The sequence below is a fragment of the Natator depressus genome, chromosome 7 (assembly GCF_965152275.1).
Source record: "Natator depressus isolate rNatDep1 chromosome 7, rNatDep2.hap1, whole genome shotgun sequence".
Lineage (NCBI taxonomy): Eukaryota > Metazoa > Chordata > Testudines > Cheloniidae > Natator > Natator depressus.
The window spans coordinates 27,729,409-27,757,250 of record NC_134240.1 but is presented as its reverse complement, the minus strand read 5'-3'; the positions used below and the strand labels follow the sequence as shown (position 1 = coordinate 27,757,250).

The 27,842-nt window shown below is 40.9% G+C and overlaps 2 protein-coding genes across 4 annotated transcripts in view; one reads left to right on the top strand and one right to left on the bottom strand.

Annotated features, from left to right (window-relative positions):
* Positions 1–878: 878 nt before the first annotated feature.
* CHDH (choline dehydrogenase) lies at positions 879–26,619 on the bottom strand. 2 transcript variants are annotated; one of them, XM_074957786.1, is made up of 8 exons: positions 26,501–26,619; positions 22,092–22,921; positions 21,605–21,756; positions 14,189–14,318; positions 8,205–8,339; positions 6,663–6,805; positions 5,849–5,951; positions 879–5,163 (listed from the first exon to the last, which is right to left on the bottom strand). In XM_074957786.1, exons 2-8 carry the CDS (start codon positions 22,849–22,851, stop codon positions 4,745–4,747), a joined length of 1,842 nt encoding a protein of 613 aa, XP_074813887.1. In that variant the 5' UTR covers positions 22,852–22,921; positions 26,501–26,619; the 3' UTR covers positions 879–4,744. The 2 variants fall into 2 exon arrangements, with proteins under 2 accessions (XP_074813887.1, XP_074813888.1); XM_074957787.1 differs by lacking the exon at positions 26,501–26,619 and adding an exon at positions 26,053–26,258.
* Positions 26,620–26,783: 164 nt separating this feature from the next.
* The window catches only part of IL17RB (interleukin 17 receptor B), a 37,420-nt gene continuing 36,361 nt past the window's right edge, over positions 26,784–27,842 (top strand). The window contains exons 1-2 of one of the 2 annotated variants that reach the window (XM_074957784.1): positions 26,784–26,926; positions 27,034–27,097. The gene's annotated coding sequence lies outside the window, so the exon portion shown is untranslated. Of the gene's footprint in view, positions 27,098–27,842 lie in introns of both variants that reach the window. The other variant, XM_074957783.1, reaches the window with a different exon arrangement.

The window sequence follows — 27,842 nt, the reverse complement described above, 5'->3', positions numbered from 1 at the left end:
ACACTCTCACAAATCTTGGGAGACAGGCCAGTCCTTGCCTACAGACAGCCCCCCAACCTGAAGCGAATACTCACCAGCAACCACATACCACACAACAGAACCACTAACCCAGGAACCTATCCTTGCAACAAAGCCCGTTACCAACTGTGCCCACATATCTATTCAGGGGACACCATCACAGGGCCCAATAACGTCAGCCACACTATCAGAGGCTCGTTCACCTGCACATCTACCAATGTGATATATGCCATCATGTGCCAGCAATGCCCCTCTGCCATGTACTTTGGGCAAACTGGACAGTCTCTACGTAAAAGAATAAATGGACACAAATCAGATGTCAAGAATTATAACATTCATAAACCAGTCGGAGAACACTTCAGTCTCTCTGATCACTCGATTTCTGATCTCAAAGTGACTATCCTTCAACAAAAAAACTTCGAAAACAGACTCCGAGAGACAGCTGAATTGGAATTAATTTGCAAATTGGATACAATTAACTTAGGCTTGAATAGAGACTGGGAATGATTGATTCATTATAAAAAGTAACCTATTTCCCCTTGTTTATTCCTCCCCCCCCCCCACTGTTCCTCAGACGTTCTTGTTAAACCCTGGATTTGTGCTGGAAATGGCCCACCTTGATTATCATACACATTGTAAGGAGAGTGATCACTTTACATAAGCTATTACCAGCAGGAGCGTGGGGTGGGGGGGGGGGGGGGAGAGAGAACCTTTTGTAGTGATAAACACCCATTTTTTTCATGGTCTGTGTGTACAAAAACATCTTCTGTATTTTCCACAGCATGCATCCGATGAAGTGAGCTGTAGCTCATGAAAGCTTATGCTCAAATAAATTGGTTAGTCTCTAAGGTGCCACAACAACTCCTTTTCTTTTTGCGAATAGTATAAACAACAATTCATATGCCAAAAATGTGACCCTGGTATACTATACTATTATTCATCATATACAAGGACTTCCACCACTACGCAGCCTTTCAAAACTGCTCCCCACGTCAGTTGCACACTGCTGTGGCAAGTGTGGCCGATACATATTATTATTTTTAATGGTGTGGTACCACTTACTCTAAATGCCAGAAAGAGCCTCAATACTGTGCATTTTTTATTTGAAAATCTTGAATGCAATAGTACCAAGTAAAATATTACACAATAAAAGGCACAACGTATATAAGTCTCATCCGACACACAGCTGCCCTCCCCACAGGGTTGTATCAGATAGGCTGATTTATAAACACAGTAGATAGTCTAATACCTAACACATTGTTATTGCTCGCCTCCTACCAACGATATGCAGACAGAAATGGTTTACCTGTCTCATTATGGAAGCGTGTTCAGTGCTGTCATCTTCTCTCTTCAGTTTCTTTGTTTGTTTTATGCAATTATTCTAACACAGCATGTCTTTTCCTCAGTTAATTATAGGGCTCCACCAGTGCTTTGCAGCAGCACCAGGTAGGAATATCTGCCTTGAACATCTGCAGTTGTTCCTTTAGCCAACTTTTGAGTCAGCAGGGTTTTTTTTATAACCTGCTTGAACTGTGTAAAATTCCATTTTTCTGGAGTAAATTATTCCACTGTTCATTGGAAGGCTCAAGCAAGCTTTAAAGTTACGTACTTGCAGCTGCAAGACCTGTATTTACTGTACTTTCAGCAATTGCCAATGTATGCTAAGCTATTGTGAGCATTTTCTCTTTCTGCATTTAATAATAATTTTTGTCCTTTACATGTTGGTAACAGTCCCTGGCTTAAGATAATACTATCTTTCATAATGTCTCAGCCATAGGAGTACTAGCTTTATTATTTGACATCTACTTGCTCAATAATTGAGTTATATTTGTAGGATTTCTTTTAGTTCACAGACTATTTAATAAATCCACATTCTTCTTGTATTAATTTTTCAGGTCTTTTTAAAAACCGGCACAGGAATCCTAGAAATGACCTCACCGTATATTAAGCAGTAGAGGCTGTTGTCTGGCCTTTAGGAAAAGATGCGTGGTCCCTTTAAGGGCTAGATAGCTGCAGCAGCTTCAGACCAGATCAGTTTGAGGACATGAACCCATTTCTCCCTCTCCCTTAGGTGACTGGAAGAAAGGGGAGACTATTTAGATCCATGCTGGTGCTATAGAAGCCCTCTTTTACTTGGGACAAGTGGAGCAACATCCCCGCCCCCACCCTTGCATGATAGCAGCTAAACACCAGGTTTTGTCATGATACACTGTGGGCATTAATTGCTCCTTTCTCGCGGGGGCTGGGAAAGAATTTTTTCCTTCATCTCTAGATTGGTCAGGGTGAAGGGTTTTTTTTGTTTTTGTTTTGCCTTCCGCACAGTGTGTTGGGGGCTCAGTTGTACCAAGTGAAAATGGGGGTTAGCCTATGATGATGCAGCTCAGTATGGGGCAGATGTCCAGTGCAGGTACTCCATAGATAAAGTCCATGGTGCTCCTTGGTAAAGGATTTAAAAGAGGTATTGTATAAAGGAGCGGAAATGGGTGGAATAGGGGGTTTCAAGATACTTATGACAGGTATGGCAGGGAGCCAACTCTCCCCACAGCCCTCATTCAAGAGGAAGGGGGGTCATGAGGTCCCAGGTGCAGATTGGCTGTGGACCAGGAGGAGTAAAGGGGAAGAGCTGAGAGCAACTCCCCCTCACCCCCAGCATATGTAAATGATTATGGAATTACCCGATGAAGTGAGCTGTAGCTCACAAAAGCTTATGCTCAAATAAATTTGTTAGTCTCTAAGGTGCCACAAGTACTCCTTTTCTTTTTGCAGATACAGACTAACACGACTGCTATTCTGAAACCTGTAGATTTACCTGCACTTTTATCTACCCGTACTCCCTGATGTTTGGGAATGAAGTTGCAGCCTAACTAAACCACCTCCAGTGTCTCCACTCCTCCTTCCGGCATATTCATACAACAGACAGTTTCTACATGGGAAACTTAATTATGGGAACTTAATTATGAATGCTAAACATTTCAGCCTTATTCTGCGAACTAATATTAATTGGGCTCTGCAGACATTCTAACATCTGATTTTTTTTTTAGTTTTGACATGTTCCCATTTCTAAATAGCTTATTTTATGAAAACAGATAATGGAGAAATCTGCTACAGAAATTTGTCTGTTAAACCATGACGCTGATTAAGATGGTTATGCAAGCTAAAACAGCATAATAGCAAAAACTTTCACAGGAGTTTAATTGTCATAATGACAGATTATGCAAGGATTATGCACATTTCCTCGTTTACATTAAACATCATGCAGATTTAAAAAGAATCGAAGTATAAAACAGGATTTAAATGCCCTTTTTTTTAAAAAAAATGTACAAGCTATAGGGCTGAGGCTGCACCCCTTACCCAAGCAAAAATTCCCATTCAAATTTGTAGGAGTAAGGAGTGCAGGTCCAGGCTAGAATAAAGATCTTTTCCCTCCCTCCTCTGCTATTAATGGTGGGGAAAAGAAGGATTGTGATTTCCATCCTGTTTCTACTCCATTCACTATTCCATTCTATGGGGATTTCCATACTACCTTGCAAGAACACATCACAATGCAGGGGCTTGTACCTCCTGTGATCTTTAATGATATCTGGAAAGCTATTAGAACACACTCAAGAAAGGGCCATTGATGGATATCTGTAAAGGATTTTTCTCAGCAAACATCCAGAAAAAAGTCTGGGCATTAGGCAAGCATTATCAAAGTAGTAGAGCCAAGATGTATTTATTCTTTCTAAAAGTAAATGAGCCAAGATGTTCAAGTTAACTGAACAGGGGCAGACAAGCATCTATCTGATGTGGTAAAAGATCTCTCTAGACAGCAGGTAATTTTTTTAAAAAAAATAAACCAGTGTTTACACTTTAGTAACAATCCAGACCTTAGAGTCTGTTTCATCATTTATAGCTGTGTAGTCACCTATCATGGCCCCCTTAAACATACAGTAGTGAAACAAGGTAAGTTTCCATATTGCATTACGCAACCAAAACAAATTAAGTTATTAACTGAATTTTATTAAGTTAAATACAAAGAACATGGAGAATTTATCATTATAGAAATTTTAAATAATCAGCTGTTTGTTTTTATAGAAGCTATTAAGGCAATCTGTATATCAAATATGGATATCTTTTTAACTTGACTATACCTAATGCTATATGTATGCCTTTAAGTTTAAAACTCAACTCAACCTTAACAATGGAGCTGTGATCAGTACCTCCATAATACATTATCCATTTTACTATAAATTATTACACAACCACCAATAAATGAAGTTGACATTTATTTGTCCCTCAGTGCTGCCGAAGACCCGGAGTGACTGAAGGAACCGATTCTTCAGATTTTGGCAGCTCATCACTGGTTTTAAGTGTCTTACTGTTCTATGCAAAGCAGCAAACATCCACTTCTACCATCCCACACTCAGCCATACAGGTCCTGAACTCCTTGATAGCTCACATGATTGCCTCTTCTTTTTGTAAGGCAGAACTGACCCTCTTCAGCATAAACTTCAAACTACATTACAAAAACTGGTCATCACCCAAATGCTTGACTAAAATGACCAGTTACTGCAAATAACTTGATTTTTTTTAAATTACTGTTACAACCTTCTCAATATCAGAGAGGTAGTGAATTAATACCTACCTGTAATTTTTTGTAGCAATACATTTGTTCTCTTGGCAAAGTCCAATGTAAGATTTCCATGGGGGTAAAAACTCACCTGGAAAATAAGCGTGGGCATTTTGTTCATCGCTGAGTTTCCAAGGTTTGAGGTTTATATACAGGAACATTTTTCTCACTGAGTGATGGGAACCCCTTGATCATATCAGCAGCTTTTTCTGCTATCATAATGGTTGGGGCATTCAAATTCCCACTGACCACACTGGGCATTATTGAGGCATCTACAACTCTCAGGTTTTCAACCCCAATTACTTTGGTCTGAGGATCAACCACAGCAGTGGTATCAGACGGCTGCCCCATTTTACAGGTACAAGAAGGATGATAAGCACTATCAGCCTTCTGTCTTATGAAAGCATCTATTTCTTTGTCAGACTGGATATGACTTCCTGGCTGAATTTCAGGACCACAGAATTTTTCAAAAGCTTTCTGAGCAAAAATTTCTCTGGATAACTTGACACACTGACGAAATTCCCACACATCTGCTTCTGTACAGGGAGGAGACAAAGAGACTGTAAATACACACACTGGTTAGAAATACTTCCCTGTGCATAATTCAAACAAACAAACAAACAGCAGCATCATAGTGCTAGTACAGGACAGTGTGCTATACCAAGAAAAGGCAGCAAAATTAAAGTGGAAGGAGGCTTATATACAATTTAAAGGCTCTCAACTTTTTACTGAAAGAAAAAACAATGGGAACTTTTTTCCAAGATACATTCACCAGGGGCAAAATTGTCACTTGTCCTACACACTTGTACAGGAGAGTAGGATGAATAAAAATGATACACAGGAATAAGGAGGGTATGGGCTATGTGATCACCAGCTGAGTGGGGGGAGGCAAGCAAGGTGTGTGGTGGCCTTTACTCCCCCTCTTGCACAGGTGGGTGTGGGGTGAACAGGAAGGGGCAGGGAACAGGCAGAAACTGTCTTTTTGCTCAGAGTTTGTACAGCACCTAGCAAAATAGCATTCTGGTCATTAACTGGGGCTCCTCTGAGCTATCACAACATAAATAGTAATAATAATACCAATGTGCCAACCAGCACAGTTGAGCCGGTGTCAAGTGGGGAGTAATTTCCTACTGATAGGGGCAGGTAGTTAGATCACTTCTCCTGGGAGCAAGAGGGAAGGAACTGAATGAGACCAACTCAATATAGATACCAGGCATTTACCCGTAGACAAGTAGTTTGGTTCAATCACAGGATGGTCCCTTGGATCTGTACTTTTCAGCTTTAGCCAGCCCACACTTGTGCTCCTCATGGGTCCAACATGAACCTGCAATAGCCCCAACACACTACATGACAAAATTCCATCTAGACAGACTTCAGAGTCCAATGCAATTTTTAAAAACATGGAGTCTTCTTACAGATTACCCAAACAAAATATAAAAAAGGGAGAATGAAAAGGGAGGCCACAATATGAACATTTTTTCTTATGTTTTTTGGTTATATGCACAGCACAGGAAATAAACTATTTCTAATACAACAACAAGCAAATGTTATTTCAGTTTAGCAGTAGCTGACAGTTCGGATGACCAAATTACTATCATCGTGAAGTAAAAACCAGCCAAAGAAAACAGATGTACTGTATATAGTGACAGTTTCACAGTATGAACTACAGACTTTTGAATCTACATTGTATATTGAGACAACAAAAAGACACACTACAAAGGAGTTAAAGGGAAAACAAAATATTATAATATAGAACTTGATTATGGACTACTGATGACAATGACACAGAATCAGGTTCATAGCCCCTAATAAACTTATTGCGTATTTTTCCAAAGATAAAGAGTAAAATTATTCTGGCACCAGCAACAAATACAATTTGTAAATATTTTTGCAATGTAGGCAATTAAGTCACATATTTTACACAATACTGAACAATCTGTAACTTGATCACTGTACTAGTATTAATGTTTCCAATAAACTGTAAATCTCCTTGCTAATTCAGGACATTGCTAATTTGTGTCCTTAAACCACTGACCTGGTAAGCTTCCAGCTTGGAAGCAACACGTCCATGATCAATCACCTGAGAAGGAAGAAAATGGAACTGAATGTCTGGATGAGGAACATCTGGCCGACTTCTAATAAATCCACCAGATTCTAAGTGAGCAGTAGCTCCATCTCCTAGAGATTGAGAAAGAAAGAAAGAAAGAAAAATTCTAAAATATTCAAAAGGCAAGAAAAATGTGTATTTTTAAAATCTTTGTTTCAGCACTATTTCTCCATGCCCTATACACCTTTCCACTTGTGCAATGCACACAATTATGTCAATCAAAGACAGTGAAACTGCAAGGGGTGCAAATCCATATGCAATTAACTTATAACTTGTGCAATGTACATTATTTTCATCATGTTTATCACTAAATAAAGGTAAAATGTGTTTGACTTTAAAAAAAATCACAAGGTGTCTCCAGCTTCCTAAATCTTTCCATTTACTTTGGGCTACAATGGGGTATTACAGTTTGCTTAATATGAAGGGCAGTGCACTGTTGCAATGCTTCTGAAGCAGCTTAGATGGAAGATTGTCACTGGGAGTGTCCGCTGGTTGAGGGAGGGAATAAGCTGTGGCAGCTAGATATCCAGTGCAGTTAATGCTCCCAGATGCACCAGGGAGCTCTGCCCACTCCCTGCCCCCTGACACCACCTGCAGACCCTACTTCCCCTCCACACTGCTGTACAGCACGCCTTTAAACTTCTGTGCCACCCAACTAGATGAGTCACAATCCAGCCTTTTAAAAATAGTTACTTGCAGTAATAAAAAGTCATATGTATGCAATAGCACATGATATATTGGGCCAAATGCTTTGCTGTGACACTACGCTAAGACAGTGAAACTGCATGGGGGGTAGTTTAGCACTGAAATTGGCTTATTTGTTTTACTTGCTAAGAAAAATCTTTACAATTTATCCTTGAAAATGTAATTTAGGGACTGGGCTACTATAAGACAGGAGAATGCATTATTTCTGGACAATACAAGTAAGTTTTAAGAGTTCTGGACAATGCAATGAGATAACTACCTTTTATGGAGTTACACCAAGGATGAATTTAGTTCAGTATATTTGTTTTCTAGACAGTGTCTTAATACATCATTTTCTGACTTCACTTTTTACAGTAGCTTTTCTCAGTGGCCCATAGATTTAAGTATGGAACATATCCCAAAATGGGAGCTAGGCACAAATGCAAACATTTAGCAACATGCAAAGATTCCCTGCCTGAATTTAAGGGTAGGGAACGAAATGCTACAAAAAAAGTGCATCTCAACCTCATTTGTTACAATAAACATTACGTTTGTTAAAATAAATTCTAATTTGGAAAAAACAAAGCAAATTAAAGCTAAAGAAACTGCAGAGTCTCTCCTCATTTGAACTCATTTTTTAAAATCTCCAGTTTCTGCAGAATTGGTAATAATAAAGCTTCATTGGGAAAGACACTCTGGGATTCTGACATACATAGTTCAGCTAAAAGCCAAATTTGGTAATCCTATAGAACTGAACAGTGGGACAGTTTCACATTTTTTTCATACCTGTAAATTTCCAAAGCCATTCTAAACCAATCTTTGCCATGTTAATAAGCTTTTGTGCTTTGTAGAGAGTAATAGGTTTGGTGCACTTCTGCTGTATGTACACTTCTAAATGATCTTGAAGATTCTGGCCTACCCCTGGTACAAACAAACAAACAAAACAAAAACCGCAGGAAATTATATACAGGCAAAATGTAAATGTTTATATACAAGCAGGTACACTTTCCTCTATAAACTACCCTGAATGGAAACTGAAATAACCTCTTACAAAGGCAGTGGTGTCAAACACCATGGACCCTGGGCCTAGTCCAGCCCATTTAGGCAAGCAGCAGACACCACCGATTTCATCAAGTTAATGTACCCTATCTACACACACTCACATCATTTTATTATGTCTACTTTAAGATGAGATATAATGTGGAGCTGTCAAGTGGTGCCATTACCACAGAAAGGGGCATAAACAATTATAGCATCAACACGTTAAAATGACCACTTTGAAATATGTGCATTTGTTTCTGTTCGTTTAATGGCTATGTGCTATTTCAAGACATAAAATTTAATTTCTTTGTGACCTCCATGCATCACACGAACCATCTAAAGGGTAAAACAAAGTCTAATAATTTGTAGAGGTACCATTAAATGTAGAACGCTGGTGACATTTCCAGTCAACATCATCATCATCTTGTTTATCGTTATGTTCTCTGTTGAGTGTGTGGGGGTTACCATGGTCTTCATTGCCTTGGCAGGTACATAGTTCTGTGCAAGGAAGATTGTTCTAACTACAGACACAGTTGATTCTTCTGTGATCCCTACTGATACAGGCTCAAATAAGGTCTCCATTGGCCCTTGAAGAATCCAGGAAGTAGTTCATCCTCCCCATTTTTCCATCCATGTTGCAATGGTGATCCAGTATCTGGTTTACCTGTCTGCAAAGACATGCAAATCTTTGTTTGTCAAGTTGCTCTTTTGACATGATCTTCAAAACTGCCCTGACATGATGGTAGTTTGGACATTTGTCCTTTTTGATGGCTAGATTGAGGTACAAGAAATTCAAGTCCTTGAGGGTATCCTTTTCTTTCTTGCTCTGGTCATACAGCAGTGCTACCAACTTCCTTGCTGCAGAAATTACAACTTGTCCATTACTCTATCTTAATTTGGCAAGATCTCTGAACCTTTGTTTTGACATTAAACACAGATTTTTTTCCCTCAATATCAAACAGGAATGACACTAGGTCACATCCTGTTAATGCGTATACAGCAGGAAGTATGTTGCAGAAGTCAGGAGTGAGTGCATCATAAACTGCACACACAGGTACGAAGCAACACTTGTCAGTTGTGTTGGTAATGTTGCCTATTTCAATCCACATTATCTATATGTTCCACTTTTGGAAAGTAGTGAACAGCAAGTTCCAAAACATCTATATCAAGTGACCTATTCCTATAGTTCCTTTGACACCAAGAGACCCAAAAGCTATATTGGCACATACAGCTTCCTCTTGAATACTGTACAAGTCTTGGGCTTCTTCAGCACCTTCACTTCTGCTGGTGATGATGGACTTTCCTACTTAGGCCTCAGCAAGAAGGAGTATTTGTGTTGGGTGTGCTCCTAAACCCTCAGGTTCACTTTGAACCATATATTTACAGAGGAATTTTACAAATGAATGCTTGTTGGATGCCACGTTTAGAAACTTCTTCCATGGAGGCACAGACATCCACCAATCACCTGATATTTCTTGCATCCTTGTTAGATCCTGTCTGGCGCTATTTTTCTGCAGTTTTCACAGAGTTACTGTTGTCATTATCTCTCAAAGACTTTGATTACAGAATTAGCTTTGTCAAATCCTTTTAGGACATGCCTCAAGTACTCAGCAGCCAATTCACTGAAAAAGTGTGGAATTTGTCTCCAGCCATCATTTTGTATGACCACCCACGGCATCTCTGATATACCCTGTGGTTTCTTTGTCACATGCTCTTAGCTCATGGATCCTTTCAGCTTGAGCTTCCAGATGATGTCCTAATTCAGCTTTGTCTGTTCTTCTCATTGTTCCACAGCATGGAAGAGGAATATAGGCACAGGTCCTACTTGGTGACTAAGAACAGTTGCCATTGAAACAGCATCATTGCATCTTGCTAAGGACAGCGCTCTTCAGAAAACAATTTCTGGTCTGATAGCTTCTGTGATAATCCCTCCCTGGGCAGGCTTAAATTTAGTTTTCTTGATCATGTCAGCAAATGTTTGGTGCCAGATTTCTTGACTGGGCTGAAGATGTTACCTGTCCAATCAGAATCAAGTGCACCTCTCACAAATCTCTCCATTTGTTCTTCACCAACATCTGCTATTTTCAGTAGAGAGTCTTGTACCTCTGATGTTACATGGTGTCCATTATATATGGTGATAAGCACCTCTAGATGTGACTCAGGGTCAAATGGGTTTGTCATATTGCTGATGACATGGTTGGTAAGAGCTGTAAAATGCTTTTCATTCCTCTTCAGTGCAGAGGCAAGGACTTGTTTGTGAACTTAGACTTCACTACTTCTTGTTAGGCTACTTCTTTCTCTCAGAGTTTTTGCATATTCACTCAGGACATGTCATGTGATTGTCTATCTGACAAGAGCTGGCTTCTTTCTTGTCAGTACTACAATCCCACTACTGCCCTTTGAGTCTTTGAGGACAGTTTTCCCTGTTCCCATGTCACTCCAAATTCCACTGAAAAAAACAGAAGTATGACATACAGCAAATTCCCCCCAGATTCAAAGGCAGTGTATACTACTTCAGGGAAATTTTAACATATCAAAAATGTAGATTGATATCCATCTGGCACAGTTGGCTCTGTTTGCAGTAAAGAAGCATTGAAGCATGACCTGCTATGTCATGTGAAGTTTCCAATCACACACTCACTCTGCATGGACATTTAGATGCAGTGTCTACATAACCTGGAGATCCCAGACCTTGAGTGTAGGAGACTGGGCATACCCACATATCTGAAAGTCCTTCAGTAGTGACCGCACATACTGAATTACAGCACAAACAAGCTCTTTAATGACATTGTAAGAACTGTTGAGTCTTCAGACTTAGACACCTTTTGAGTGTGAGCCAACATTTGCCAGACAAATGCTGGAACTACACGAGTACCTCCTTCCTGCTCACACAATTTAACAAAAGAATAAAGTTTTGGAGCACTCCAGGCCTCTAATGCTAGAGCCAAGCCATAGGGGTATGTCTATACCCTATGTAATTAAACACCCACTGCTGGCCCATGTCACCTGACTGGGCTCAGGCTAAGGGGCTGTTTAACTGTGGTGTAGACATTCTGGCTCGGGCTGGAGCCCGAGCTCTGGGTCCTGACAAGGGGGAGCGTGTCTGAGCTCGGCTCCAGCCTGATCCTGAATGCCTACACTACAATTAAACAGCCCTTTAGACTGAGTCCGCTGATGCAGGCCAGCAGCAGGTTTTTTATTGCAGTGTAGACATACCTATAGAGCACAACTGAATTGCTTAGCAGCAAGCATTTGATCTGCATTACAAGCAGCATACACATCAGTATCAACAAGAAGTTCTAGCAATCCTGCGTCTCATCAAAATTTTGTAACACATGCAATAAAACAGCACAGGGTGTGAAAAACATCCAGGTGAATCACATTGGTACCAAGTTCATTTGGAGAGTCCATTTCACTTGTTGAGTGACAGCACACAGCTGCTGATCCATGATCTGAACAAAAGGCACCTGTCCTACAGTTGCTGACATTTCAGCACAGTAGTATAGACTGTGGCCATGTCAGCTGGTCTGGCATCCATAATAGGTGAATATGCAACTGCTGGGTAGGTTCTCTTCTTTGTTGCAAGCTTGTGGTTGAAACCAGCCCAAAATGGAATCACCTGAATGAGAACAATATTATGAGTCAACAGTGTGCCCTTGTTGCCAAGAAGGCTAATGACATTTTGAGCTGTATAAGTAGGAGCATTGCTAGCAGATCAAGGGATGTGATCATTCCCCTCTATTCAGCACTGGTGAGGCCTCATCTGGAGTACTGTGTTCAGTTTTGGGCCCGACACAACAAGAAGGATGTAGACAAATTGGAAAGAGCCCAGAGGAGGGCAACAAAAATTATTAGGAGGCTGGAACACATGACTTATGAGGAGAGACTGAGGGAACTGGGATTATTTAGTCTGCGGAAGAGAAGAATGAGGGGGGATTTGATAGCTGCTTTCAACTACCTGAAAGAGGGTTCCAAAGAGGATGGATCTAGACTGTTCTCAGTGGTACCAGATGATAGAACGAGGAGTAATGGTCTCAAGTTGCAGTGGGGGAGGTTTAGGTTGGATATTAGGAAAAAACTTTTTCACCAGGAGGGTGGTGAATCACTGGAATGGGTTACCTAGGGAGGTGGTAGAATCCCCTTCCTTAGAGGTTTTTAAGGTCAGGCTTGACAAAGCCCTGGCTGGGATGATTTAGTTGGGATTAGGTCCTGCTTTGAGCAGGGGATTGGACTAGATAACTTCCTGAGGTCCCTTCCAACCCTGATATTCTATGATAAGCGTTATTTAGTATTGGTAGGACATCACAAGATAAAGTTTTAAAAGACACCAGGAGAGAATTCAGACGTGTTCATTGTAGGTGACAGGCGTTTATTTTCCCAGGTACTTTTTCATAGTAAATCAGTTCTGGACTGTGATGAAGCAGAGAAACTACCCACCAGCATGGCAGGGGTTAAAGAGAGCCGTTGGGCCCAGCTAGCCCTGCCCCCTGGCAGCCAATGCCAGGCCTGGAGAAAGGAGAAAAGGCGAGAGCCTGGCTCAGTTCAGTGCTGACTAGCAAAGAGGTAGGAGCCTGGGATCATGGCAGGGCACCACCCAAGGTCCACAAAAGGGTGCTATCAGAGGCAAGCCATCCCAGTGAATTGGACTACAAGGGCCATGATCCAGACTGAAGGGATAGTGGTAGGAAGTAGCCAAGAGCAGTGGATTTAGACCCCCGATTGGGAGGGCCCCTATTCAGAGGTTGTCATTTGGTAGCTTTGATCAATAAACACTATTAAGGTACTGAAGTTAATTTATCCAAAATGTTGTCATAGTCATGTTAGTGTTTCTGGAACTGTGCAAAAAAATGACACTTTCTCATTGTGGGTATCATTGTTTCACCTCACCTACAAGCTTATGGCACCAGTTGGCAGCACCACATCATACTTCATCTAAACGTACATAAAATAAGCTTTCAAAGTACATATGACGTGGGTATGTGTAGCGTGGGCACATTACATTCCAAAAATATGGCCCTTTTTGGAGAACTGCCACATGCTTAATTTAAGGTATTTATTCAGGCCATATGCCAGTTTTGCAGAATGCAAGGAAAAACTCCCCCATGTTATTCCTCATGGTGCGTTGACTCTTAGACCTAACAATGATCATTTGAGTAAGATTTTCAAATAATTTAGATATGCAATTGTTTGTTTAATTTTCTTGAGCACACATAGGAAAATGGAGCATGCAAGAAGCCATATAAACAAATAGCAGAAATAGTTCTGGTTCTAACAGTGGTAGGCATAATTTCTAAATGCAATGATAACTTTTAGCTAGAAAAGTTCAGTTACTACATAAGGCCCATGTTCTACCCTCCATCCTTATATTAAATTCTGATTACTATCGGTAGGCAATCCGCTGTGGATCAAAGAGAATGTATAGTTCTAATTTAAAAATATCAGTGATACATACAGCTTCTTTGCTTTAAAATAAGTTATCTACTGCCATAGCTCAGAAAGGAATGAATATTGGACACCATTACATGGAGAGGTGCAATGTATAAAAGAGTTTTTTCTAACTTCCATTAAAGTCAACGGGAGTCTTTCCATTGACTGTAATGGTAGTTGGTTTGGGTCCACAGAGCCTGATCTAAAGGCCACTGAAGTTAATGGCAGTCATTCCAATGACTTCAATGGGCTCTGGATCAGACCATTAGGGAGGTGAAAGATAAAACCAATAAAAAGATTACCAGGAAGGTGACAAACAACAGGGATCCCTAATTTTTTGAGGTCATCTGCATTTCCAACCCCAGACAACATAAGCAGCTGTGGGGAATTTATGGCACCTCCACTTAAAATCACTTCCTTACTGGCAAGAGCCTGAAAATTAAAAATAAATTTTAAAGAAGATTATTACAGGTTTGATTTTAGACCACAACCAATATTTCCAAGAGCTTTTTTTTAAAAAAAAGGAACTATTTCTTTAGAATCATACCAGCATCCATCTTTATTATTCTAAATGTTTTGCTCACCTTGGTATAAGTTTCTATGGACAGAAATAACTAAGATGTCACATTGGAACACAATGTGAACTGAACAAAGTTTTGTAATTTATTAAGACTGTAGGGTACACAAGCATTCAATTGATCAAATAGCATGATTGGCAGTACACTTGCACACTTCTTTCCAGAACAGAGATCTACAGTAACTTCAAGCAAGGAAACAGCCAGAGCCTGTTCCATTTTCACTAGTGATTAATACATTAAAAATCCTGAAAAAGACTTTACACTCCGAGGTATTCTGTAATATGTTAGCTCAACAAAGTCTCTCTTCAAGCATTGTCACATCCTCAGTCCAACTGAGGCGAATTTTTGGTTTCACAGCCCTTGTGGTCTCATGGATTCCACACTTCCATTGGCACACATAGCTATGTGCTATAGCAGGGAGCCCTTATAAGTATGTATACATACATTGTTTTGTATGACAGTTTTTTCATTAAACAGCCTAAAGAATGTGCATCTCTCAACTGGTTACTACTTATGCTGCTAACCATTAGCTGAGGACCTCAGAGGTAGACCTATTTATCTCATCGGTACCTAGTGAGTAGACATTCATTATCTAACATCTTCATCATCTCCTCTCTGACTCTTTCCACCCATAAGCTTCATGGTTGATATTCATTTGTTTTCTCTTGCTCTCAGTTGTCAGATCAGCACTGCAGATCTAGGGCAAAATCCTGCCCTGTCTCATGAGGGGTTGGAGAAAAGTGTGCAGGCTGCTCTTCCTCTCCTCATCCCCAACACATCCAGTCAGCAGCTAGACAGAACTCTGATCTATCACTCTCTTCATTGTTAGACAGGAGAGCAATGAATGTGTCCAACAGGAAACCATGTCTCCAAGGGGACTGATCTCCAGGCAAGGTTAGAAATTCTGTCTTTGGCAACAGGTGCTTTGGGGGAGCTCAGTCTGTTTAAAGGACCATTACAGTTTGCTATAGAGCACATTTCTCCCCTGCACCCCTGAAATCAACCTGCCTTATATTAACAAAATGGCTCAGGAACTCTCCACATGTCCAGCACTTTCCATTATAAGGTTCAGAATAGCAAGAGCAGAATTTTGCCCTTAGATATTTGAGATCTTAGGGTCAGAGAAAGTGCTATCAGCATTGGGGAAATAAATTCAAACTTTTGCATAGTGGGGAGGTTAGGAAAGAAATATTCAAGAAACTTAAAAGTGACTAGATTACATGAAATACATGTAAAGGGACAAATAGGAGTGTATTCACATAGGGAAGTAGAAACAAAGGCCATTTAAATCTGATACAAATCCTAAAGCTACTACTACTACTGCCTGTTTGAGCTATAGAATGTTGTAAAATTAACACTGCACTGGTGCTCAATGTCCTGTAATACATCTCATCTAGCATCACTGAGCATACATTGAGCAATCGGCACGTGTTGCATCTTTGAACATACTTTTCATAACTTGCAAAGCAAATGCCATGGAGTGGGGGTACTCCCAGGGGGCAGCACCCATTCGTGAAAGGGGCACCGGGGTCCGGGAGGGACTCGGGGCCCAGCAGCAAGCGGGACACCGGCCTGCAAAGGGCTCTCCGGAGGCTGGAAACGCCAATTCCTTGGATGACCAGCAGGAGGTGCCGCAGGGGTGAGTCCCGCCCCACCACACACACCCCTCACCCCATAATTTTCCACAACTGTGAAATTTAAATCAACAAAAATAAAAATACTTAAAAGTAAACATAGATATTATCCATCTAATACATGTAAATAGACTTCTGCTAAATGTGTATATAGAGATTTGCCTCAATTTAATAAAATCACTAGAAATGACAAAAAAAGAGCTCAAGAAGGCAGCTCTTGTATTGCTCATCTGCAGACACTAGAATTTAAGCCCAGTGTTTACTTTTGTAGAATTTAAGACTCTACAGTATGTCTCCACTTTAATTTTAGCTGTGGTATTTTAGGCATGGTTCTGTAGTCTTCTAAAAATGACCAACTTGATTTTTCCTTCATGTATACAGGCAATACCAGTATGCGAAGTATCATTTACTTTTACTATTCCTATTTTCTTTCTGACTGATAGAACAGAACAAAACTTACAAAAAGTTTGATTTTTATTAATTGTTTTCACACTACTCATCTGATGTTACTGCTGGCACATGCAGTGGTGACATTTTGCTCCCCCTTGTATTTTTCTGCCCTGGACAATTGTCTAGTATGGTAGAACTAATACACAAAACCTTCAGGTTTATTGAATTGGTTCATAAAACAACAGCTATGCAAAATCTCTACAGTACGTTGCATAATGTATACAAAAATAGTTTCAGCGAATCATCAGAGAGTCACTGTGTAAATGAAGTACGTGTTCACATTTTTGTTTCCTAATGAAAATGTGGCTCGTTTCAAATCATACTATTTCCAAATGTGTACTCTTATCTCTGCTCTAGGTTATGCGTTTATACCCAGTGCAACCCTGCTGCATAGACATTCATAGCTTGTAATTCATGTTGTATATAGTCATATAGTGCATTTAAAGGTGACCTCAGAGGAAAAACAATCAAGTTGGTCCCTTATATATGTACACACACATATATAGTTTATGATACATAAAAAAAGCCTGAAAGCATTCCCCAACCCCTATAAATATTCTTTTTTGCTTGATTTTTTTACTTAAAAAATACTAGGACTACCAAGGCCATTTTATTTGTTTTTTCTGAAGGACTTCTGAAATGACTGGGAGCTTTCTTAAGGCCATATCCAATGTCCATTAAAATCTGTGGGGATCTTTCGGATTTTAATGTGCTTTGGATCAGGCCCTAAATCTTCACTTAAAAGGGAAGACTGAGGAAACTTCAACAATCAAATAGTTTTTCCTAACTGTTTGATTTCAATAGTTGTTAACTAAACAAATATAACACAGAATTTTAAATAAATAGTCTATAAAAATCATTTCTCTTCTCAATCAGGCTTCCTTGCATAGTTTCTCTGATGTCATAAAACTATTAGTTCTCCCGTCATCCTTAGAATCTTCCCAGAAAAAAACGAGGCTTCAATTTCTAATATTAAAAAAGTGGGGGGGGGGGGGAGGAGGAGAGAAGAAACTGTGGTATCTTTTTTATGTATCATAAAGCAAGAAAGAGTCACCTTTTTACTCTTGCAAGCTTTTACTTTTAATGAGATCAAGCTGAAAGTTAAATTTTGAAACTGTCATGCAGATCCCAATTTAGTTTTCCCAAATGCATGCATTTTTCTAGACCCCTTGCACTTGAATTAGAAATGGCAGAAAATAAAAATCAGTCACTGTGGTAGAATGACAGAGGAATCAGAGCGCTCTTTTTCCAGGAACATATAAGAAAATATATTGAATAAGACTTGTGTAGCTGAAGTTTTAAAAAGCACATTTGGCCCTAATATATTAAAATATATAATAACTCGGCAGAGAGAGAGAAAAAACAATGTCTTGCACTTACTTAGATGGTGAACTGAGGCAGCGAGATTAAGTGATTTATCCAAGGTCACACAGGAAATCAGTGGCAGAGATGAGACTAGCTTCTGGGTCTCCTGTTACCCATCATGTGGTCAACTAGCTCACCAAATCATATCAATATTTATACACAGTACACATGATGTTCCTGTATCTAGTACTTTATTTTTAGGGCCAAAACTAATAAAAGTACACTTGTCCTGTGCCATCGTTCTCAGCCAAACACCTTCTCTATAATAATGAAAGATTATTCATGTTCATGTAAGTAAATTGCTCAGTAAAGTGACAGGTGCTGTTTCTGGCCAACTTCTCCTCTCAGACACATATGGGGCTCCCATTAAAGTCAATGAGAATTCTGCAACTTTTGCCCTGCATTATTAATGGAAAGCATCATTCTAATTGGCTTAGAAAAGAATAGACATGTTCTGTGCTTTAGCAGATCAAAGAATAGTTTATTTATATTATCTTTTAACATTTAGCAGGTGTTCAGTCACTCAACGCCCTCTACATATTGATTCCTGTGGGTATAATGTACTTCAGACGATCAGGATGCTGGGGGAACACTCAGGGACAATAAGGCTGTTGTGGGGAAGCTGGATGAATTCGTTGCATTGGTCTTCACAGTTGAGAATGTGGGGGAGATTCCCGGGCCTGAGCCATTCTATTTGGGTGCGGGTCTGGGGAGCTGTCCCAGATTAAGGTGTCATTGGAGGGGGCTTTAGAACAGGTTGATAGACTGAACAGTGGTGGGTTACTGGTGCCAGATGGTATTCACCTGGGAGTTCCGGGGGAACTTGGGTGTGGCATTGCAGGACTACTCACTGTGGTCTGTTGCCTATCATTTGGATTGGCTTCTGTGCCAGGTGGCTGGAGGATAGCTAGTGTGATGCCAATTTTTGAAAGAGGTGACCCTGGCAGTTGCAGGCCGGTGTGCCTGACAAGCTGGTTGAAGCTATGGTGGAGAGCGGGATTGTCGGACACATGGATGACCATGGCTTGTTGGGGAATAGTCAACATTGTTTTTGTGGGGGGAAATCATGCCTCACCAATCTACTAGAATTCTTGGAGGGGGGTCAACAGGAATGAAGACAAGGGGAATCCAGTGGATATAGTGTATTTGGATTTTCAGAGAACCTTTGACAAGGTCCCTTGGGCAAAGTGGGCAGTCGTGGGATGGAAGGGAAGAGTTCTCTCATGGATTGGTGACTGGTTGGAGGATGGGAAGCGAGGGGTAGGAATGGATGGTCATTTTCAGGACGGAGAGAGGTAAATAGTGGTGTCCTCCAGGGGTCTGTACTGGGCCCAGTCCTGTTTAACATGTTCATAAATGATCTGGAAGGAGGAGTGGGCGGTGGGGTGGTGGAGTTTGCAGATGATGCAGAACTACTCAAGATGGTTGAGTCTGGGGCTGATTGCGAAGGGCTACGGGGATCTCTCAAAACTGGGTGACTGGGCAACAAAGTGGCAGATGAAGTTTGGTGTTGATAGGTGCGGGGTGATGTACATTGGAGAACGTGGTCCCAGCTGTCTATATAGAATGATGGGATCTGGGATGGCTGTTACCACTCAAGAAAGAGATCTTGGAGTCATTGTGGATAGTTCTCTGAAAACACCCACTCAATGCACAGCGGCAGTCAAAAAAGCAAACAGAATGTTGGGAATCATTAAGAAAGGGATAGATAATAAGACAGAAAATATCATATTGCCTCTATATAAATCCATGGTATGCCCACATCTTGAATACTGCATGCAGATGTGGTCGCCCAGTCTCAAAGAAGATATATTGGAATTGGAAAAGGTTCAGAAAAGGGCAACAAAAATGATTAAGCGTATGGAACGGCTTCCGTATGGCAAGAGATTAAGAAGACTGGGACTTTTCAGCTTGGAAGAGAGACGATTAAGGGGGGATATGATAGAGGTCTATAAAATCATGACTGGTATGGAGAAAGTAAATAAGGAAGTGTTATTTACTCCTTCTTATAACACAAGAACTAGGGGCCACCAAATGAAATTAATAGGCAATAGATTTAACACAAACAAAAGGAAGTATTTTTTCACACAATGCACGGCCAACCTGCGCAACTCCTTGCTACAGGATGTTGCGAAGGCCAAGACCATAACAGGGTTCAAAAAAAAAAAAAAAACTAGATAAATTCATGGAGGATAGATCCATCAATGGCTATTAGCCAGGATAGGCAGCGATGGTGTCCCTAGCCTCTGTTTGCCAGAAGCTGGGAATGGGCAACAGGGAATGTATCACTTGATGATTACCTGTTCTGTTCATTCCCTGTGGGGAACCTGGCATTGGCCACTGTCGGAAGACAGGACACTGGGCTAGATGGACCTTTGGTCTGATCCAGCATGGCCGTTTTTATGTTCAGTGAACTCAAACTGTCAAGATTTATGCTCTCCTCTCCTTTGGTGTATTATTATTCCAACATTTCACCCTTGTTATTAGAACTTTAAAATAATATCTGAATCCACCTTAGGCAGTTACCTAGTTACATATGTAATAATCAGGAGTAATATTCAAAAGGGAAGAGTAAGGGCTTGTCTACATGGTGGGGTAATGCGAGCTACAGGGGAGTGATTTCTAAAGTGCACTAATGTGTTGTGTATTAATTGGTCTGTGTAGACCTTGCTGGTGTGCTTTAACATAGTGCTATCTGAAACAGTACTACATTAAAGTGCACTAAGGAACCTTTAGTATGCACCAGCAGGGTCTATCCAGACCAAATAATGCACAGTACATTAGTCCACTTTAGAAATCATACCTCCTAGAGCACATTACCTCACAATGTAGATAAGTCCTCACTGAATACTTCTTTTCTTATGAAAAGTACTGAATTGAAAGCCCCCGAAACTGAAGTCCTCCATTTATCCATAGAAAAGCTAAGAAGTAATGGCAGTTACTCATTGTTTTGCTAATATTCCTCGATCCTAACCTAATATCAAAGGCCATTTTAGTCCTGACTCCCATTCCATTCTTGGCTTATGTGCTGAGACTACCAGCGCATGTCCCCCTGGTTGTGACGATCTCTGTGATGTGGATGCCTGTTCAGTGGAAGTTGGAGTGAAATCACAAACCCATTTCATATAGGCTACCAAATAGCCATAAAACAGTTAGGGTATGTCTATTCTGCAGGTGGGAATGTGCCTTATAGTAGTTAGTCATTACTAGACTTAACTGGATTCAAAATGGCAACAAAGAATGATTCTATGTTCCATTATCTATCCCCTAAGCTATTCAGACTCCACAGGAGATACTCAGTTTTAAAAGATTTTCCTAAATTGTTTTTCCAGCACATTAGTAATTCAGTACAATAGCCAACACACTGTAACTGTGCATGACTACAGAGTAGGTTCCAATTTCAAACCTCAAGCATAGCCTTTTCCTTTCTACACTCTCATCATTCCCTCTTTCAGCACAGAAAATATCCTGATGTCTGAAATGACAAAAAGGAAATATATTTTCTAACATAACTATCTAACAAAGAATCATATTCTTGAAACTGACTAGTGTTTTTGAGCTACAGTATTACATCTGAAAAGTGGAATTTTTGTACAGAAAGGATGTGTCAGTCTTAGTTCCTATTTGTTGTTAAATAAGGCTTATTTTTCTTTGACCGCATTCTTTCAGGAAGGGAAATAAAAATTCTTACCTTTTTCCTTTGCCCATTCTTGACATACTCAACCCCTATGGCTTTTGTTCCTTGAAACAAAATTTTCGTTACAAGCGTTCTATCTTCTGTGGACAAGTTTGGTCGTGTTATGGCAGGGTGAAGGTAAGCACTAGCTGTGCTCCATCTTTGACCTACAAAATATGTGTTTTCATTTAACATCTGCAAGCATCAAAATAGTTCATGTGCCCTCATTTTCAAGGTATTTTCTTGTCTTTCTTCCTATACAGAAATCAGAGTGGGGTGCCACATTTATCATTCAGAAGAAAGAGCTTTAAATTTAAGGACTAAAGGAACGTATGCAAACAGCTGATAGCAGCATTATGAAATCCTCTCTCCTTTCTAAGGGAAGAAATGTTTTGAAGTCAATGAAAATACTCCCATTGAATTCAATGGAAAATGGATTGACCCTTAAATACCATTTATAGGTTAGATACATACACTCCCAAAGTAACTCTTTAAGGTTTACCTCTGTGTATAGTCATATCCATCCAGCCAAATCCTTCTTGTTGGTAACCATTCATATCATCTGTGAAAGAATAGCCAGCCTGCTGGGCTGCATCCAGGAATGCATGATGAAGAGGATGGTTTGTCTTTCCTCTTGACACATGCAACGGTCCATTCCCACCTCTGTACAGGTTAGGACCCAGCTCATGGGTCTGTGCCTTCTTAAAATAAGGCAAGCAAAATTCATAGTCCCATCCCACAGCACCTTCTCTATGCCATCGATTGTAGTCTTCTGCATGCCCCCGAATGTACACCATAGCATTGAGAGATGAGGAGCCACCCCACACTCTACCTCTGGGCCAGTACATAATTCGATTATCCATGTGCTTTTGTGGTGTTGTGTGGTAATACCAATTATATTTTTCATCACAAAGATTATAGGTTAATGCAGCAGGCATATGAATCTTCCACATTAATCTTTTACTACCTAGAAGGGTGTCTTTAGGGCCTGCTTCCAAAACTAAAACAGTACTAAGGGGATCTTCAGTCAATCGGCTGCCTAATACACACCCTGCCGATCCAGCTCCAACTACGATGTAACTGTAAGAATCTGCATTTTCAGAACTAAGTTTAGAACATGTACGTGAAGTTTTTAATTTTTGCCCACTGTAGGCTAGTAAGCTTTTGAGTAGGGGTGGTTTAAATGGAAATCCTGTTACTTTGTGCATTTGTCTGATAGAAGGACCATAACATTTTTTAACTCCTTTGATTAAATGAGACATCCTTTCTTATATGTGTCTTCTCTTTTTAAGAACTTCTTGTCCCATACAATGCAGCATCAAATATCTTGTCCTAGAACACAAAAAAGATCTTAAAAATGTATTATGATGCATCTAGTTCAATCATAAAGGACTGCAACATGTGGCCTAAAATTTTGATGCATCATTTTAAAGCAAAGCTGGCATCCACATTAATTATATGGCTATCCAAATAGATAACTGCAGTGCCAGAATGACAATAAACATTTATTTTATTGCAACATGCTGCTTTGTTATTCTTTATATGCAAGCAGTTTAATGCCAGTTGATTAGCATTGTTTTTTGCATTATATGCAGTCCACCTAAATGTGTTAGTTTATTCAAAATGCTTATCTGTTTTTATTAACATTTTTAAGAGGTAGCTAAGCATAACTACTCCCAGTTTGCCTAAGGGGGAACTGAGGCACAGAGAAGTGATTTGCTAAAGGTCACACAGCTAGGCAATAGCTGACCCTAAGAATGGAATCCATGTGTCTTGATTCCCACCCTAGTGCCCAGTCCATGTAGATATATAAGGATATAATATAGCCCTTGTATTTAATAGGGGTCTGAAAACCATAGGAAGACAGGCCTGCTCTTGCAGATGTTACAAGACAGGGTGGAATAGCTACAGAGAACAGGGGGTTTGGCAAGAAACAGCAGGCCACAATCTCCTTCGTTCACACTAGTTTTAGATCAATGTAATTCCATTACTCCCGGTATTACTAATCCCAATTGTTCAAAAGTCATGAGAATAATAAAATTGTAGGTGTTCTTTCCTCCATCATCTGGGAATTTAAGAAAAACACTAAATATTGTGAGACTCATGATAAAGAGTGTGAGTCAGCAAACCTGTACATCAGATTTACACCAATGTAAAGGAGGAGAATCATGCCTATTGTAGCTGCTGTTAGGTCAGCCATGGGTCTTGTGCTGTGTATAATTTACAGGTATAACCGTGAAAGCTGTTTTCAGCTACCAAAGATACTGACAATCCATAGCTTTTCGAGATAGATTTTCTAATAGAGTTGGATTGGAACCGTGTGTAGCATATTTGAGGAGACTTTGTGTCAGTCTCTTATGGCAGGAGGTTTGTAACAGAATGCTTACATGTAATTACAGATATGGCCAGTACGTGTTACAGGAGTAAATCCCTGGAGAATGGAAGATTCTGACAGTTGTAGTCTCCAGGCAGGATACATGAGGGAGATAGGTCAGCTGATCAAGCATGTGACTGCCTGCTGGAGACTTTTAAAAGAATGCATGTGAGTCACTTTGAGAAAGAGGAGGATTGGGGGTAAGCTTGTTGAAGCAGGTGGCCTGGAGTAGCTGCAAGGGGCTATGAAGGGGGAAAAGGGTATGTTTTGTCCCAGTCTAGCTTGTAGAAAGTGGAACAGGCCTCTGCTATCCAGTGTTTTCTATTACTCTGACCTCTTTTGCATCTTCTGTTTATTAATAAAACTGGCCTTGAGGAAAGAGGCATGAAACTGAAATTAAAAGTTTGGGCTTTATTTTGACTACCCTGGCTGGTGAATCTCCTCTCCATCCCCAGTTTATATATGTAATTAGGGTAGTTTCTAACACAGGTTTGTAAGGAGTCTCCAGTAATGGGTGACCAAAGAGAAGCCAGGGAATAATTAAACCTCTATTTCAAAACAGAGAATGCTACTTCCTGGGGAGGCTAGAACCAGATGCAATCTTCCAGAACCATTTAGTTGTAGATGATCACTCATGATTTCTCAGCAACAGTACAAAAGGTGGAGCTTGAAGTCTAACCCTAACCAGGGAGAATCCAGTTCAACACCTCAAAACCTGTGGAGAGTCTGGTTTCAGAGAATATAGTGCCCACCTAAAAGGGCTAAACAAATACCTCCTGAGAAACTAACTGCAGCTGATAACACACTCATCCAAGAGCAGGTTATACAAGAATAGTAAGGGGTCAAATCATTTCCATACAATGAAGTTTCACTGTTATTCAAAACTCTAATATAAGCTATATGCCCTATTAGCTGTGGGGGTTTTTTGTAGTAGGATTAAACCTGTTTTAAATAATTGCTCAAGGAACCAATACATATTTGTTACTAAGAGGGGGAACAGAGGTGCCCTTCTTTTCTCAGGGGATGCATTTGGTCAGAGACCTTTAGGGAAACCGTCTGAATACAGAGAGTGATCTCTGGTACAGGTTTCACTGTTAGTTTAACAGAGTTTAAATTCTAATTTACATTTCATGGGTTTTTTGTTTGTTTGTTTTGCTTTCTATATTGAAACTAGACCTGTTTTATTTTAGATATTGCAACTTCAAATTTCTTAAATAAGGGTTAATCACTGTTGGAAATCCCTGACCAGAGAAAATGAACTATGACACCAGAAAGGTCAAGATGGAAGTGAGATACCAGCTTACAGACAGACACCAAGGCATTCAAATAAATCTGAGTGCTAGTGTGGGCACGGAAAAGTCCCATGATTCTTAATCTAAATCCAATGTACACAGTTCTCATTGCTTTTATCTTGTTAATCCCTCAAATAGAATGCCATACAAATTCCTATTTCGGTTTGTGGGGAATGACCCAAATCTCCTTATACCTGTATTGGACTATATAGGAGAGGCATACTGAGATCTTTATTATTGTTGAAAATAAATTCCTTTCAGATTTTGTTAGGGTCAGAATAAGGTTCTCAGTGGTAATTATGTAAAGTTCACCCACTTTCACCGAGGATTTGTTAGAACATAGATACTGTTTTACTGTGACTCATCTCAAAAGTATCATGGTTTAGTTTTCCTGGATGTTTATCTTCACTCTTGCAATGCTTCCATTAATAGTATTACCTAGTGGTTAACCCTCTGCAAGAAGTATGACTTGCCTTTCTTTTTCCATTCCAACCTAAGGGTGAGATATTAAACACAGCTAAGTGAATGTCTATGGAAACATTTTAGATAATTTTCTCAGCAATTTTGCTAGTAGATGAAGTTAATTTGTTTAAGGACATATGGCAGGATCCTTTCATTTAAAGTGTTTCTGCAGTATTTAAAAGTCTGTGTTCAAACCTACCCACCCAGACGAGGGCCCATAAGCAAGTGACTCATGCAGTAGAGAAACCTTTCAATATAAAGTAAACATGGGGGCCAGACTCCCAACAAGCTGGCGACAATCGGCCTAGTTCCATTTGCTTTTGGGGAGCCTTTACCTTCAGCCAGCACAAACGACAAGACGGTCCGGTAAAACGCGTCGCTATCACATGAACGCCTGTAAGTTTCATGGAGCTGCAGCAGAGACATCACAGCCCCTTTGCAGGGGGGCAGGAGAGGCCTAACGCAGGGAGGAGGGGGAAGCCCCCCACGTAGGCCAGGGAAGGAGCAGGCAGAGCATGGCCACGCCGCTGCCACGAGGCAGGTTGAACCCCATGAAGCGCCTCTGCCGGCGCTGCTCAGCCAAAGGCGGGGGGGGCAGGGAATGAAGCTGAGGGAAGTTCCCCGCCCCCGCCCGGAGCCTTTCCAGCACCTGGCGCGAACCGAGCTCGCAGCTGAGGCTCGGCCCGGGTGGCTGGTAAGGCGACCGCACTCTGGGGCTCCCCCCCGCAGTCTCGCCCCCACCCGGCCCACGACTCTCCCTCCTCAGGCCCCAGCCGCACTCACGGGGCAGCGAGCCCGGCTCCTCAGCACCATCAACCACGGCCCCGCTCGACTCCGAAGCCTTCTAGCTCCGCGCCGAACTTTGGACAGCGGGAGTCCGCTGACTGGCCCTTGGACCATCCAAAGGGCAGCCAGAGCCGAGGGGGGCGGGCTCCTGCCCCGAGCCCCCTCCCCTTCCCCCCGTCCCTGTCCCTGTCCCGGCTGCAGGCTGGGGCAGGGCTGGCGTCGGCGCTGGAGGGGCTTCCACGAGCTGCGGCGCAGTTCGGGCTCCAGTTACAGCTGAGCCCGGGGACTGTCTCCCTCCTGAGCAGCGAGTCTGCGAGGCCGGCCTGCACCTGCACGGAGCGTGGGGAGCTGTTCAAACATTGACTTGCCTGGAAAACCAGTCTTGTCAGCACGTAGCTTTACTTCTTGGTAACTTTACAGCCGGTAAAAGCCACCGCTTTTCTGATTACTGTCCCTCCTCACATCTCCCTGTTTACACACGGAAGAGTGTCCCGCAGTTTAACCCCAGTTATGTCTTTTGCCCTTGCCAGCCTGCTGCTGTTTCACTTTTCTGGCTGCAAAACGGCATAGAAATGCTGAATCGTAAAGTTTAAGGTAGGCAAAACTTTATACACGTCAGTCTGTGGTACTCACAAGGATCATTGTGGTGTCTAAGTGCCTCAGCTCTTGAATATGTTTAGCCTTAACATTCCTGTGAGGTAGGGAAATGCCATTATCTCCTTTTTACAGATAACCTCTCTGTGCCTCTGTTCCCTAAATCAGTGGTTTGGGGGTACACTGGCTTCCATCCGGTACATCAGCTCATCTAGATATTTGCCTAGTTTTACAACAGGCTCCATAAAAAGCACTAGTGAAATCAGTACAAACTAAAATTTCATACAATGAGTTGTTTATACTGATCTATACACTGAATATTCTATTCCAATTGATTTATTTCATAATTATATGGTAAAAATGAGAAAGCAATATTTCAGTAATAGTGTGCTGTGACACTTTTGTATTTTATGTCTGATTTTGTAAGCAAGTAGCAAGTTAAATGAGGTGAAACTTAAGATACGCATGACAAATCAGACTCCTGAAAGGGGTACAGTAGTCTAGAAAGGTTGAGAACCACTGCCCTAAGTGACTTGCCCCTGGTCATCCAGCTAGTGTGTGGCAGAGCAGGGACTTGATGCTCACAAGTCCTAGGTTAGTGCTCTAATCATTGAATCATCCATCTTCTCCACAACAAAGATATAGTACAATACAGCATATAGCACAATGGGGCCTTTAGATGCTACTGTAATACAGATAAATCATTTAAGTAAATCCCTCACCTCTATTATTTTTGGTGCATACT